General features: G+C 34.6%; 3 protein-coding genes across 4 annotated transcripts; 2 read left to right on the forward strand and 1 right to left on the reverse strand.

Annotated features, from left to right (window-relative positions):
• The first annotated feature begins 2,966 nt into the window (after window positions 1–2,966).
• On the forward strand, window positions 2,967–3,494 carry LOC142171705 (uncharacterized). Its single transcript, XM_075235396.1, has one exon. It carries the CDS (start codon window positions 2,967–2,969, stop codon window positions 3,492–3,494), a length of 528 nt encoding a protein of 175 aa, XP_075091497.1.
• A 445-nt stretch (window positions 3,495–3,939) lies between these two features.
• LOC142171706 (uncharacterized) lies at window positions 3,940–6,545 on the forward strand. The gene is made up of 5 exons (XM_075235397.1): window positions 3,940–4,432; window positions 5,086–5,610; window positions 5,889–6,018; window positions 6,157–6,246; window positions 6,350–6,545. The coding sequence occupies exons 1-5, from the start codon at window positions 3,940–3,942 to the stop codon at window positions 6,543–6,545; spliced, it is 1,434 nt and encodes a 477-aa protein (XP_075091498.1).
• Window positions 6,546–10,305: 3,760 nt separating this feature from the next.
• Window positions 10,306–13,693, reverse strand: LOC107780773 (putative serine/threonine-protein kinase PBL9). Of its 2 annotated transcripts, none has more exons than XM_016601355.2 (7): window positions 13,369–13,693; window positions 13,041–13,154; window positions 12,227–12,543; window positions 11,931–12,066; window positions 11,697–11,839; window positions 11,476–11,599; window positions 10,306–10,986 (listed from the first exon to the last, which is right to left on the reverse strand). In XM_016601355.2, the coding sequence occupies exons 2-7, from the start codon at window positions 13,090–13,092 to the stop codon at window positions 10,544–10,546; spliced, it is 1,215 nt and encodes a 404-aa protein (XP_016456841.2). In that variant the 5' UTR covers window positions 13,093–13,154; window positions 13,369–13,693; the 3' UTR covers window positions 10,306–10,543. The 2 variants fall into 2 exon arrangements, with proteins under 2 accessions (XP_016456841.2, XP_016456842.2); XM_016601356.2 differs by having other exon boundaries at window positions 13,374–13,511.
• Window positions 13,694–14,676: the final 983 nt, after the last annotated feature.

Consider the following 14,676-nt stretch of genomic DNA (forward strand, 5'->3'; position numbering starts at 1 on the left):
TATTGAAAGTATAGCTACGAATGATAAATATAGTGTATATGTTTGACGTATCACATAGTTTTTATTTATCTTTTGCACTCTTTATGAAAAGATACTCCATCCGTTTACTTCTACTTGTACGCAATAAATATTGTACTCTCCTTAAGAAATAATAAATGAAGTACATGGTCAAATGGTTTTGTGGGTCTTTACAAACTCGTTTTTAGTTCTATGACCCTACCTCTCTTTTTACACATAAAAAATTTACTTTTACACATAAGAGATCTACTTTTTACACATAAAAAAATCTAAAAAAGACACTTTCTTAATTTTAACATTGTAAATGACCATGAAGACCCATTTTCTTTAATTTACCATAATACATATAATAGTGATAGCACTTTAAATAATCTTGGGAAAATGATTTGAAAAGTAGTAGTTAATGATAAGGATAGAATAAATTTTTTTAAAGTAACAATGAACTTTAAAAAAAAATAAATGCAATAAATGCTTTTTTGAAAATGTCAAATATTTTGACATAAATTCGATTTTTCAAAATGACTCATCTCCCGTGGCTTCTTGATATGCAAAAATCTTGCGTTTCGACCCGGAAAAGTCCCAAATATTGATGGAAACTTTACATAACTGTCACAATTTAAAAGAAATATAATAAATTATTAGCATGAAATCCAATATTACAGTTGTGGCAGGAAAATATTTATATTTGTAGCACACATTTCCATTAAAATTGGAATATTAATTATTAATCTCTAAACATAAGCAATTTGAATGGAAAGTCAATAATTCTTTATACAAAAATCATGCCTTTTTTTCTCTTTATCTATTAGCTTTCCTTCTTTTTCTTCATCTTCTTAATTTTGTTTTCTGCCGAAGGCAATATATTTTCTAAATTCGTTCCATTCGTTTTCTTTTTAATTATCTTTCTTAAGTTTTTCTCATTCCTTCTTTCTTCCTTTCTTAATATAAAGATCTTACTTCGATAATAATATACGTTTATTAACATAAAGATCTTACTTCGATAATAATATACGTTAATATATACAAAACGTATATAAAAAAATATATATTGAATTAACACATATAAAATATACAAAACATATACATAAAAAATACATCTTCAATTAAGATGACACTTGGACATGTGAAATATACATAAAAAAATATATCTTAAATTTAATTAAGATGGCATATAAATATACAAAAAACATATATATAAAAAATACATCCTGAATTAAAATGGCACTTGACATATAAAATATATTTGAAATATACATTAAAAATACATCTTAAAATAAGATGGCACTTCACAAATAAATATACAAAATTATATACATAAAAATATATTTTAAATTAAAGTGATACTTGATATACAAAGTATAAAAGACGTATAAATCAATACATCTTGAATTTAAGTGGCATTCACATATGCATCAGATTTTAAAAAATGGAGTGAAGAAGATGAATGTTGGGCTTAATTTTTGTAATATGATAATAATGAAAAAAAGTGCTCTTTATGGAATAAACAATAAATGTTGCTATTTTTAAAAAAAATAATAGTTAAAAAAGGATCAAGTGCGTAAAAAAAACTCAATATTTTAGTATTAAAGATGTCTTCACTCTACAATCCATTTTCATACCTAAACTAGGCTTATAATCCAAATTTGTGTAAGAAAAGGTACATTATATCTCAAAAGGGAGGAAGAGTCCCCCATTAGTTATTGATTAAAAACAACCTCCTCTTCGCTTTGTAAAGAGTCATTCTTTTGGTTGGTTATTAAAGAGCTAGTAAATGGATTGGGATTTGCAGTGCATGAGAAACTATCACGACCCAAAATCCTAGCCAATAAGGGTCGTGATGGCGTCTAACATCGCTCGCTAGGCAAGCCAACACAATAAATAATACAAAGAGAAAAGCAATAAATATTTGATAGTTGGACAAATAACATAACGTAAAAATAATTTTGTGATAACATAATAAGTTCTAAAATCAATAACTAATGTAAAACCACCAAAAGATTTGGGGTCACGAGTACATGAGCTTCTAAATCCAACTAAATACAAGGTTCTAAAAAAAATATAACATTGTCCAAAACAAAATGGAAACGGTTCAACAAAAATAGGAAAGTGACTCCAAGGCCTGCGAACGTGTTAGCATAGATGGCCCAATTGATAAACTTGCTGAAGGCCCAACATAGTAGCAGGCCTAATATTTATTTGATTGTACTCATTTTGTATAAGGACCGGATATTTTCTCCTCTTAGATATTTCTCTCTCTCTCTCTCTCTCTCGAACATTCTAGGGTTTGTCCAAACTGAAATTCTTCAATTTTTCTCGTTCCATTTATAAATCTCACATGGTATCACATCAAACCTGGTTGGTTTCATCATTTTCTACGATTCTATCGGTTTAATTTTTTGATTTTGAAGGATTTTCACATCGGTGATTCTTCGTGTTCTTCGGGTTTTGGTTATCGATGTTGATTCCTTGGTGATCGAGCAATTTCAGCCACAGATTTGGAGTTTGTATATACGATTTGAGGTAGCGATTCATTGGTTGTTGGTCTTTCGCAATATTACTACAATCTAGGGTTTCCTTTCTCATATTTTGTGGTATTTCTCTCTACTTTGTTAATTTGCATTATTTTTTGGTACAATTTCGATTGTTCATTTGCATCATCTTTGATTCGAATAACTATGGTTGTTGATTCTGCCATTCCCACTACTTCTGAGTCTCCATAAATTAGTCCTAACTTTAGTGTTGATCCTTTCCATCCCATGTACCTTCACCCCTCTGATACTCCATAGACAGTATTGGTTTCAGTCCCATTCGCTGGTATAGAATATGGTGAATGGAGAGAGGGAATAATCGTATCTCTTTTTACAAAGAATAAACTACTCATAAATGTATCTTTCCCCAAACCTGACTCCAATTCTAGGCTTTACCCTCAGTAAGAGAGGTGTAACAATATGGTGAAAGCTTGGATTATGAATGCCCTTTCCAAGGAAATATCTAAAATTGCCCTCTATTACAAAACAACCAAGGTAGCTTGGGATAACCTAGAAGAACGTTATGGAGTTGCCAATACTTCTAAAAACTATAGCATCCAAAGGGCTATAACTACCACTACTCTGGGGTCTTCTAACATAGCTACCTATTTCACAAGGTTGAAAGGCTACTGGGATGAGCTTGGTACTTGCACATTTGGCAAACTATGCACATGTGGTTCTCTTCTTGAGTTTATTGAAGGCCAACAACTCATTCAGTTTCTTTCTAGGTTAAGTGATACATACTCTACTGTTCGAAGTAACATTCTAATGGTGATTCTTGTACCATCTATTGGAAAGGCATATTCTCTGCTGATTAGGGATGAGAAACAAAGAGAGATTAAGTCTGATGCTCCAATTTTTTCTTCTGATTCATCTTCCTTCCTTGCCAATTCACAATCTGCTCATGCACCTCCACAATATAATAATCCTAGAAATTACACTCAATGAGTTAATTTGATCCTAAGAAGTCCCTAATATCTTGCAAGTATTGTAAAAAGACTGGACATACAGTGCACAAATGCTACAAACTCCATGGGTTTCCTCCAGATTTCAAATTCACCAAAAACAGGCCTCCACATGAAAGCAAAGTTGTTGTTTGTGCACAACTGGAAACATCTTCTGAGATCTCCATGGGTCCTGATACTCAGAATGTTGATGTCTCTCCACATGGCTTCTCAAAGGAGTAGTATGCTCACCCCTTATCCATTTTCCAGCAGGCACAACTTACCTCTCATCCACAGTCTTCATCCTCAACTGCTTATGCCAACTTTGTAGGTCTGGTCAACAGTACTGTTTTTAATAAAGATGGTTCTTTTGCATGCAATGCTTCTAAAATAGATTTAGTTTCTTGGATTTTGGATTTTGGATTTTGGATTCTGGTGCCACTAATCACATGATACCACATAAATACCTATTGCACAATATTCAACCTCTGTTGACACCTTCTCTCATTACATTACCTAATGGTTACAAGGTTAAAGTCACATATGTTTATTCTCTTTCACTGTCTTCTACTATCATTTTAACCAATGTCTTATTAGTGCCTTCCTTTCAGTTCAATTTGATTTCTATACATCAACTCCTTACTCAACTCAATTGTTATGCTATTCTTACTACTGTATCTCTTTTCCTACAAGGCCCTTCTCTGAAGAGGCTATTGAAAATTGGTAAAGTGGATCATAGTCTCTACATTCTTCACATGCCTTTCACTACATCTATTTCTGCCCCCGTTTCTCTTTATCATTTAGTAACTACTGTAGCACCTATTGTTTTTGCTTTTCCATCAGTTTCTCTTATTGTTTCAAATAATGATGTGTCACCTAGTGCATGTTCTTTACACACTAGTGTTGATGATGTTTCTTCATCTTCTGTGTTTCCAACCTCATGTAATTCTATAACTATTAATAAAAATGATGTTTTGAGGCATCAACGAATGTGTCACATTCCTTTTGTGAAAATAATTTCTATTCCACATCTGTCTTTTAAGTTTTTAGCAAAATAATATTTTACTTGTCCAATATGTCCCAAGGCAAGACAACAGAGAACTCTTTTCCCTGATAGAACCACTCATTCTTCCAAAAATTTTCAACTAGTTCACATTGACTTGTGGGGACCTTACCATACTGCTACCTACAATGATTTTTAATATTTTCTAACCATTGTAGATGACTACAGTAGGGTAACCTAGACTCATTTACTCTCACGTAAAGGAAATACCTTTTCCCTTATCAAGGCTTTCATAAACATGGTCTCCACTCATTATGGTACCACTGTCCAGACTATAAGAACAGATAATACTTTTGAACTAGGATCGTATACTTCCTATGTTGAATACCTTTATTCCATTGGAGTTTCTCACCAAACTACTTGATCACACACTCTACAATAAAATGGTGTTATGGAATGGAAACACAAGCACTTATTGGAAACTGCTAGAGCCCACTGCCCACCAAATACTGGGGATAGTGTATTCTTACTACCACTTACCTAGTTAACAGATTTTTCTCTACTGTTATTTCTAATAAAACTCCATATGAAGTGTTAAATGGTCAACCTCCTTCTTATGATCATCTCCGATCTTTTGGTTGTTTGGCCTATGCTTCTGTTCCTATTTCTCACAAGGATACGTTACAGTCCAGAGTTATCCCTTACATAATTTTGGTATATCCCTCTGGGAACAAAGGATATAAACTACTCCACTTATATACCAAATCCATTTTCTATTCCAGAGATGTCTCTTTTGTTGAGCACATCTTTCCTTCCACTTCTTCTCCTTCTGTGTATTTCCCGACTTCCTCTCAACCTTCATCTGAATCTTTTGATATCACTTCCTTCACTTTTCCTTCTCCTTCTTCACCCACTACTTCTTCCTCTCCTACTCTCCATGTTCCCGCTTCACCCATTGTTGCCCATTCACCTTATCCTTCTTTCCTGCCTCCTCTTAGAAGATCTTCTAGGCCTTCTAATCCTCCAGTGCAATTAAAGGAGTGCAACTCTATTCCACACTTTGTCACTTCTTTACCCTATCTTCCTTCATCCAGTTCCAAGAATTCTACTGCAGCATGTATGCAAGAACCTCAACATTATTAATAGGATGTATGCTCAAGGATTTTCAAGCCCTTGAGGCTAATTAGACTTGGGACATTATTCCCCTTCCTCCTGGCAAGAAAGTCATTCCATACAAATGGGTCTACAAAAATAACAATCTGATGATAGTATTGAAAGATACAAGGCCAGGCTTGTTACTAGAGGTGATACTTACACAGCTGGCATTGACTACAATGAAATTTTTTTCTCTAGTTGTCAAATTCACTACTATTAAGTGCCTCCTTGCAATTGCAGCCAAAAGATCTTGGATTGTTTACCAACTTGATGTAAACAATGACTTCTTACATGGGGATCTTTCAGAAGACGTTTATATGAAAGTCTCCCTTGGATTGTCTGTTTTTGCTCCTGCCACTGCTTTTTCTGGGTCTCCTCTTGTGTGCAAACTCAAAAAGTCCCTTTATGGACTCAAGCAATCATCAAGATAATGGTTTTCCAAACTATCTTTTGCTCTTATCTCCATGGGATATCATTCTAGCCTCAATGACTATTCACTTTTTATTAGATCTTTATCAGCTTCTATAGTTGTTCTTGCAGTTTATGTGGATGACATATTATTGGTTGGGGATGATGTTGAGGAATTGGATTCTCTTAAGTCCTTCTTGGATAATTAATTCAAAATCAAGGACCTTGGTGATGTGCACTACTTCTTGGGTCTTGAAGTTTCCAGAGTTCCCCAAGGTTTTCTGTTGAATCAGCACAAATACACTAAGGAGTTGCTTGTTGAATTTCACTGTTCATATTGCTCTCCCTGTTGTGGTTCCATTGGATTTGAATTGCAAACTTAACAGTGAATCTGAGGTATTACTATCTGATCCTTCTCCCTTTAGGAGATTGGTGCTAAAATTGAATTTCTTTCAGCATACAAGACCTGACTTGGCCTTCTCCGTTTAATATTTGAGTCAATTTTTGCATGCTCCCAGGTCTACTCATATACAGGTTGTTCTGCACGCCCTTAGGTATCTGTTGAATGATCATGCTAAGGGTATTCTTCTTAATAATTCTTTGAATTTCTCTCTTAAGGCTTAATTAGATTCAGATTGGGTTGCTTGCTATAATTCTACGAAGTCTGTTACTAGGTATTTTATTTCTTTGGGTGGCAGTCATGTTTGTCTTAAAAATAACTTACCGTTTCCCTCTCTTCTACGGAGGTTGAATATCGAGCCTTGTGAAAAACATAGGCTGAATTGACTTGGCTTGTCCGTTTATTACATGATCTTGGTGTCACTGTTTCCAGCCTTGTGCCTGTTTACTGTGATAATCAAGCAGCCTTCAGCATTGCTAAGAACCCTATACAACACGAGTAGACCAAACATATAAAACTTGATTGCCACTTTGTGGGGGAGAAGCTTGCAAATGGTTTGATTTCTCTTCATTTCATCTCTTCTTTTTCTCAACTAGCCGATATTTTCACTAAATCCTTGTTTGGTGTTCCACACAATCTTCTACTGGGCAAGTTGGGAGTTCTCTCACCCCACAGCTTGAGGAGGGTGTTAGCATAGATGGCCCTATTGATAGACTTGTTGAAGGACCAACATAGTAGCAGGCCCAAAATTTATTTGATTGTACTCATTTTGTATAAGGACGGGATATTACACTTGTACAAAATATCTTTCAATAATGAGAATTAAGCTCATGTTCTCCTCTTAGATATTTATATCTCTCTCTCTCGAACATTCTCGGGTTCGTCCAAACTAAAATTCTTCAATTCCTTTCATTCCATTTACAAATCTCACAAGGATGCAGCTCTACCTCAAATCACTGTCTGGTATCCACTAAGTATCTCCTGGGACTCCGCTAGTACTAATATCAAAATCTGTACAAGTAGTATAGAAGTATAGTATGAGTACCACCGACCCAATTTACTCAGTAAGTGTCGAGCCTAACCCCAACGAGGTAGTGATGAGGCTAAGACAAAACGTCTATTAAACCTGTGCAGTTATATACATAAAGCAACGAAATAACAAATAAAGCATCAAAAGTAACAACATGGTGGGAATATGTAGAAAGGGCAATAAGTGGAATAATAAGTAAGAATCGCCAATAAACCTTTTTCAAAATAAGCACTGAAACCATCAAGTCAAGTCCATATTTTAAATATCAAGTCAAGCAATAAAGTCAACAATTTGCACGGCATCACCCTTCGTGTTGTTACTCTCATCCTCACCATATATCATAAATGTAAGTGCACGGTATCACCCTTCGTGCTTTAACCTCTCATGATAAATAAGCATGTGCATGGCATCACCCTTCGTATTTTTCACTTTTTCTCACCAAGCAACAACGACAACCCAAAGTATCAAGCAAGGTGAGAAGCAAATTTCAACCTCAACTATAGTGTTAGAATAAGCAAATCCAATTTTCAATATCACAACAATTTTAACATAAGCAATAAATACGAAAGCGGATAGTCAAAGAATAAATTATCTATCTACGGCATGGAAGGCATAGTAAATGAAACAACTTGGTGCAAATAGGCAAATTCCACCTGCATTCTTTAACCTATGACAACTCATATACACTCGTCACCTTGCATAAACGATGTCCCCAGACATAATTCATGTAGCAAATAGACCAAACAAGTCATAATTCCCTCAAGTCAAAGTTAACCACGATACTTACCTATTTTCGGAGTCAAATCAATAATCATCCATGGCTTTTTCTTTAGAACAAGCCTCCAGACCAATCGAATCTAGCCAAAATAGTTCAAACAATTTGAAACAAGCTTTAGAAACTACCCACGAGTGAACAATGTTCAATCTTTAATGAAATTGAAAAGGTCAACAAAAGTCAATCCGAGACGCACTTGGTTGAAATCTGAGATTCGGATCAAATCCCGATTACCCATTCACCCCGAGCCCGATTACGTGATATTTATTTCGAAATTCGACCTCGATTTGAGGTTTAAATCTTAATTTTATAAAATTCCTAAATTCTACCCAAAACCCCTAATTTATACCTTGAAATTCATGGATTTGATGTTAAAATTCATGGACCGGTAATTATAATTGATTGAAAACTAGTTAAAGTTGCTTACCAATGAAGTTGGGAAGAAAATCCTCTTCAAAAATCACCTCTAGAGAGTTTAGGGTTGAAAAATAGTGTAAAATGAGCTAAGTCCCGATTTTTTCAACTTTTACCCAGCTGCAGATGTAGCAATTGCAAACTCTTCTGGCAATTACGATCCTCAAAAGCGAACCACTGATCGCAAATGTAATCAGTGTCCCAATTATGTAGTAGTCGCAAATGTGACATTCCCTTCGCATTTGCGAAGGCCCCCAACTCGCAATTGTGGACATAGCCCAAATTCTGCAAATGTGAGCCTGAGTTCGCAAAAGCGAAGCTCGCATTTGCGAGCAGGTCTTCGCAATTGGGAGACCTGCAGCCCAACTGCACCATATATTGCATCAACAGTTCATTTCCTTTCCAAAACACATCTGAAACTCATTCGAGCCCTCATGCTCCAATCTGAACATGCACACAAGTAAAATAACATCATACAAACTCGCACCCGGGACCCCAACCAAACATGCGTACAAGTCCAAAAATATCATACGAACCTACCAAAATCGTCAAAATACCGATATGAAGTCGTTGACCAAAAATATTGACTGTGGTCTACTCTAGCCTCATTTTAAGTCAAAATTTATATTTTCTTCAAAATTTCACATAAAAACTTTCCGGAAAAATGACACGGACCACACACGCAAGTCATATAATATCACATGAAGCTATGAGAGGTCTCGGAACATAGAAATTAAGGTTAGTACTCAAAACGACCTATCGAATCGTCATAAAAATCCACGAACCAAGATGACAATTGAAATTTTATTAAAACAATATGATCTAATACGCTCAAACAGGTTAAATTACAATATGCCAAATTTAATTTACTTTAATACCTCAAACAGGTTAAATTATAATATGCCAAATTTAATTTTGCTTTAATACAACACCGCGCAATGCCAAATTTAATTTTGCTTTAATACAACACCGGCATCGCACAGATACTAATGCTAATTGATTAAAAATAACCTCCTTTTTCGCTTTATAAGAGTCATTCTTTTAGTTGGCTATTAAAGACCTAGTAAATGCGCCAAAAGGTAAAAGTAGTGGATTTGCTCATATTCCTTCTACTTAATTTTATATGACATGTTTGACTAGAGAAGAAATTTAAAAACGAAAGAAATAATTTTTGTGTATATATCAAAAATACCATTAGAACATATGGGCTTAAACATGTTATAACATTTTTGTGATTGTAAATGCACCTTATTTAAGGTAAATGGGAAATCTAAAATTAAAGAGCTTCCAAATATAAAAAGATATTCATATAAAAAAAAGATAACTGAAAAAAGCCACATAAAATAAAATATTTCTGTGTCTATCAATTTTATGAAGACTTTAGATGGAAGGATAAAATACCCCATGTTGTGGCGTACCTCATCATTGAAAAATTATACTATGTATACAAAAAATGTACTTATATAAGTCAAAAATCACTTTTAATACATGTAGGTTAAATCTTGAACATCCTTATTCACCACTGGCCCCACCTATGACACATTCTAGAAAGGGGATGTAACAAAGAAGAAAGCTGAAATAAACATAACTTGACTGTGTAAAGGTAAGAACTTTTCATCAAGAAAAAAGATTTGTCAATATCAACTATGCAATAGCACTTAGCACCCCCATATTGTGTGTTAAAAAAAACATCTTGTGACCTGTGAGCAATCCTCATGTTACAAACACATTCAATACATTAACCAAAACAACTATACAATCAGCTGATTCTGCAAATGTGCAGGTTCTTCAGCAGCCTCAACTACTTTTCAAGCTTGAAAAAACATAAAGACAACATGAAAAAGGCATCTTCCAATCATTTCTTAGAATTATTTAGCATAAAGGGGTGAAGCAGAAGGTCTTGGATAAGCAACTGAAGCATGTTTATTACCAACATCACCAGCACTCCGTCTACGTGGTCTAGGCCGGTTGTTACCGTGGCTGCGAGTATTACCTGCATCTTTAGATTGTTGATAAAGTTGCTCTAGTTCTTTAACAATGTCACTCATGCTTGATCTAAACCGAGGATCTTTGGATAGGCACCGCAATGCAAGGTTAGCTACTTTAATCGCCACGTCCATTGAATACTGGCCTTCAAGACGGGTATCCAGAACACGGAAGACCTTACGTTTGTTGCCTAGGTAAGGTTTAGCCCACTCCACTAGGTTATGTTCTCCAGAGGGTCTATTCTTGTCGATTGCCCTACGACCAGACAGCATTTCGAGGAGGACAACTCCAAAACTATACACATCACTCTTGCTAGTTAAATGACCTGTACCAAGCAGATGAATTAGAAGGGAGATGAGCAAATAAATAATCCAGGGTACAAGTGATTTATGATAACATTTGTTTGAACTCAAGGTGTAAAGTCAATCAACAAGTACAAGGGTTGCTGATTTGTCTTATATTCAGCTGATTAAAGTGTCAACATCAAGAAATCAATCTTTGTCAAGAGAGAACACAGAGGAACCGTGAACTAAGAGATGGAGCACAAGTGCAAATGGATTAGACATGAATGAGGTTCTTGAGAATAAGCAAGAAATTGAATCTTAAGGAACACGACTTAAAAAGTAAAAAAAGAAAACTGCACGTTAATGGATCTTGGATAAGAGCAGAATGCAGATGTTCCATCATAAAGGCAAAGATGCCCTGATCAGTATCTGTCTGTCGTTCCAAATTAATATGATACTCCGTTGAAGTTGACTTAAATGGGAACAAGAAATGAAACTAATGCACGAGTCAGAAGAAAAAGCAACTGTACCAGTTGCCATGTATTCTGGAGCTGCATATCCATAGGTCCCCATAACCCTTGTAGAGACGTGGCTTTTATCACCTGTCGGTCCATCCTTTGCCAATCCAAAGTCTGAGAGCTTGGCAGTGTAATTCTACAATGTTATAAGAGAAACATCACAACCAAGTAAGCGAAAGTTCGCTGGTTCGTAATAAGCAATTGCACAAAGATCTAATTCGCAGCGGACATACTGAATCAAGCAAAATATTCGAGGTCTTGAAGTCTCGATATATCACTTTTGTTTCAGCACTATGGAGAAAAGCAAGCCCCTTTGCAGCTCCAAGAGCAACCTTCAATCGCAGGTTCCAAGATAGAGGCTGGAAATAAGAACCTCCTGTTACAGAAGAATGTACACTTTTACTCCAAAGGCGTCGATGATCATAGTTTAGAGTTGAAATTACAAATGCCGGAGACAAAGAACTCACTTCTGAACAAATGGTTTTCCAAGCTGCCCCGAGGCATGAACTCATAAACCAAAAGCCGGTGTTCATCCTCCAAGCAATACCCGATCAACTTTACGAGATGAGGATGAGAAAACTGTCCCAAATAGTTTACTTCTGCCTATAAACATAGAGGCACAATAAAAGTTAGAACACAGACAACCTTTACAATTTTGTGACACTCTCAGATAAGAAAGTATTAGCACTTAAACAAGCGCTGTAATAAGTAATGACAGTTCATGGGATAATCAGTGCACTTAAATGGAACATAAGAAACTCACCAGCCATTCCCTGTGACCTTGAAAACCTTCTTGATTTAGCCTTTTCACAGCAATGATCACACCTGTCCCGGGCTTGGTAGCTGCAAACGTGTTCTCGTCGATCCACCCTTTGAAAACCGAGCCAAATCCACCTTCTCCCAGTACACTATCGGGACGAAAATTCCTAGTGGCCGTTTTGAGATCAGAGAAACTAAAGCTCTTCAAATTAGCAGACTGCAGTATCTCTCCTTCACTCCTTGGAGCCAGTGGCACGGTTGAGACCCTCGAGCTTGGATTGCTATCATATCCATCTGTACTAGCAGATCTTGAATTTAGCCCTGTTAACAATTATCTTAATATATTAGATAACTTGCTTTAAATGCCAGTATCCTTCAAAATTTAGCAACAAATAACCTCATTAAACCACAAACAGCTACTTAAAACCAGAGATAGCAACATATATACTAATTAGGAAAACTCTTATTACCTAATAGTAGGGGTTTTATAATAACAAGTTAAAGATTAGCAAAAAACTCCAACAACAACAAACTCAGTGTAATCCCACAGCTGTGTACGCAGACCTTACGTTGTTTCTGATAGAAACCTCGTCTCCAACTAGCCAATTTGCTGAAAGCCAAACTTATATGATGATGAAGTTGATTATATTTTAGTTATAAAAACTAAGACATGATCATCCTTAGATAAATTAATGAAAATTGAAAAAAAAAATCAATCAAATTTGCAAATTGTTCAAGCATTCAAGAAGTAGAAAAATCACACCTTTAGTAACAAAACAGTTTAAACTTAAAGAAGAAACTTTGAAATATGTTCATACCTGTATGAAAGGGGCTTTCAGCTTTAATTCTAGCACTCAAACAAATCCCCATTAGAAAAAAAAAAAAATCACCCCTTTTGAGCTTCCCTTCTTCTTCAACAAACTTCTCTTGCTCTGTATATCACAGAACACACAATCACTTGTAAAAAAACAGAGAGTAAATCCAAGTAGCTCAAAGCTGAAATATATGAATATAAAAGAGAAAACCCTTTTTACAGCTCCCACTAAATGACTTTTTTTTCCATCAAGAAACAAGATTATTAAACTAAGAGAAGCAAAATAAAAAATAAACTAAAAGTAGAGACTTTTCAAGAAAAGAAGCACCCACCCCACCTCTACTTTTTTCTTTTCAAGAAAAGTCAGGAGGTAGGAAAGATAAGAAGATGATGGCTGTTTGTTGTAGAGCTTTCTTTGAAGCTGAGAGGGAAAAAAAACCAAAGGAAAGGAAAGAGCTAAATTTGACTTATCTTTAGCATTGGTTTATAATCAATATAGTGACTTTAGAGAGAGGAGAGGAAGGTTGGTAGAAGGGGATATTAATGGCGGCATGGGTCCTACTTCCCAATCTTTAAGCTGTCTCTCTCTTTGGACTGCTGGTCTTTAATTCACACACACACACACAGTTGACAGTACAAAGAGGTTGCTTTGATTTCCATTTTACTCTACCTAGCTAGGTGAGGTTTGTAAAGCATGGCAATAATTAATTATTGAATTTTTATATTATTAAAAATATTATAGGTAAATAAAAAACACTCCATCATTTTAAAAATAAGATAGTTCACCTGTTGGGCTGCTACTACTGATAAAGATGATATAATGAGTGTAAATACTACTTATACTGACAATATATAAAATTTAAATTTTCATATTATTTACCTCAATCTAAAATAAGCTAGAATCAAATACATGAATTCGTATCTAAATTTATCTCTGTCCAAAGTTATATAGTATAAATATAGTAAAAATATTTTATATTTTATATTTTTTACTAGCATATAAGTTAGTGACAAGATTAAAAGAGTTTTTGAAAATATTAGATCTAAGCAAATGTATAAAGATCACTAAAATTTAATCGCAACAAATTTTTATAGCTCATATAAGAATTTTCTTTATACCCTATTTATTTGTTAAATATGCATTAATTCCAAAAAATTGTAAGTCATTCAAAATATTGTAACGAGTAATATAAAACTAATCTTATTAAAATAAATTATATATTCAACAGACTTGAATATAGCTAAATACTGTAATAGCTAATTTGAAATTGAAACATAATTAACATGATATACTATAAGTAATTTTAACCTACAAGTAGTGATATTTCGTCCTTTCAACCCTTCTACAAACAAATGTATACGAATTTAACTTAAAATAAAAAGTGCCAATCTTCTTAACATGAAAGATGAACAGCACGTGTTTAACAACTAAAACTAATTAAGTTTATTTGTTGAAAATTTTAAACGGAGGGTAAACAAGTGCTCCATTTCACTAAACAGAGATTAAATGTGTATAATTTTGATATTACAAGACTCAAAATGAGAATTCGTCAATGAGTTTATTGAGATTGTCGGGATCTCTTTACTCTTAACTAAAAAAACTTGAATTTGGATTAAAATATTACGTGAAGTGACCCCTT

This window comes from Nicotiana tabacum, chromosome 17 (assembly GCF_000715075.1).
Source record: "Nicotiana tabacum cultivar K326 chromosome 17, ASM71507v2, whole genome shotgun sequence".
Classification (NCBI taxonomy): Eukaryota; Viridiplantae; Streptophyta; class Magnoliopsida; order Solanales; family Solanaceae; genus Nicotiana; species Nicotiana tabacum.

Bases quoted from the DNA above. Each gene is read 5' to 3' on its own strand.
- LOC142171705 (XM_075235396.1), top strand. From the start codon at position 2,967: ATGGTGAAAGCTTGGATTATGAATGCCCTTTCCAAGGAAATATCTAAA.
- LOC142171706 (XM_075235397.1), top strand. From the start codon at position 3,940: ATGATACCACATAAATACCTATTGCACAATATTCAACCTCTGTTGACA. The intron at 6,019-6,156 runs GTCTCCTCTTGT...ACTTTTTATTAG, and splicing joins CCTGCCACTGCTTTTTCTGG to ATCTTTATCAGCTTCTATAG. The intron at 6,247-6,349 runs GTCCTTCTTGGA...CTGTTGAATCAG, and splicing joins GAGGAATTGGATTCTCTTAA to CACAAATACACTAAGGAGTT.
- LOC107780773 (XM_016601355.2), bottom strand. From the start codon at position 13,092: ATGGGGATTTGTTTGAGTGCTAGAATTAAAGCTGAAAGCCCCTTTCAT. The intron at 12,067-12,226 runs GTGAGTTTCTTA...CTATGTTTATAG, and splicing joins AAGGTCACAGGGAATGGCTG to GCAGAAGTAAACTATTTGGG. The intron at 10,987-11,475 runs GTACAGTTGCTT...TGCTTGGTACAG, and splicing joins TCCAGAATACATGGCAACTG to GTCATTTAACTAGCAAGAGT.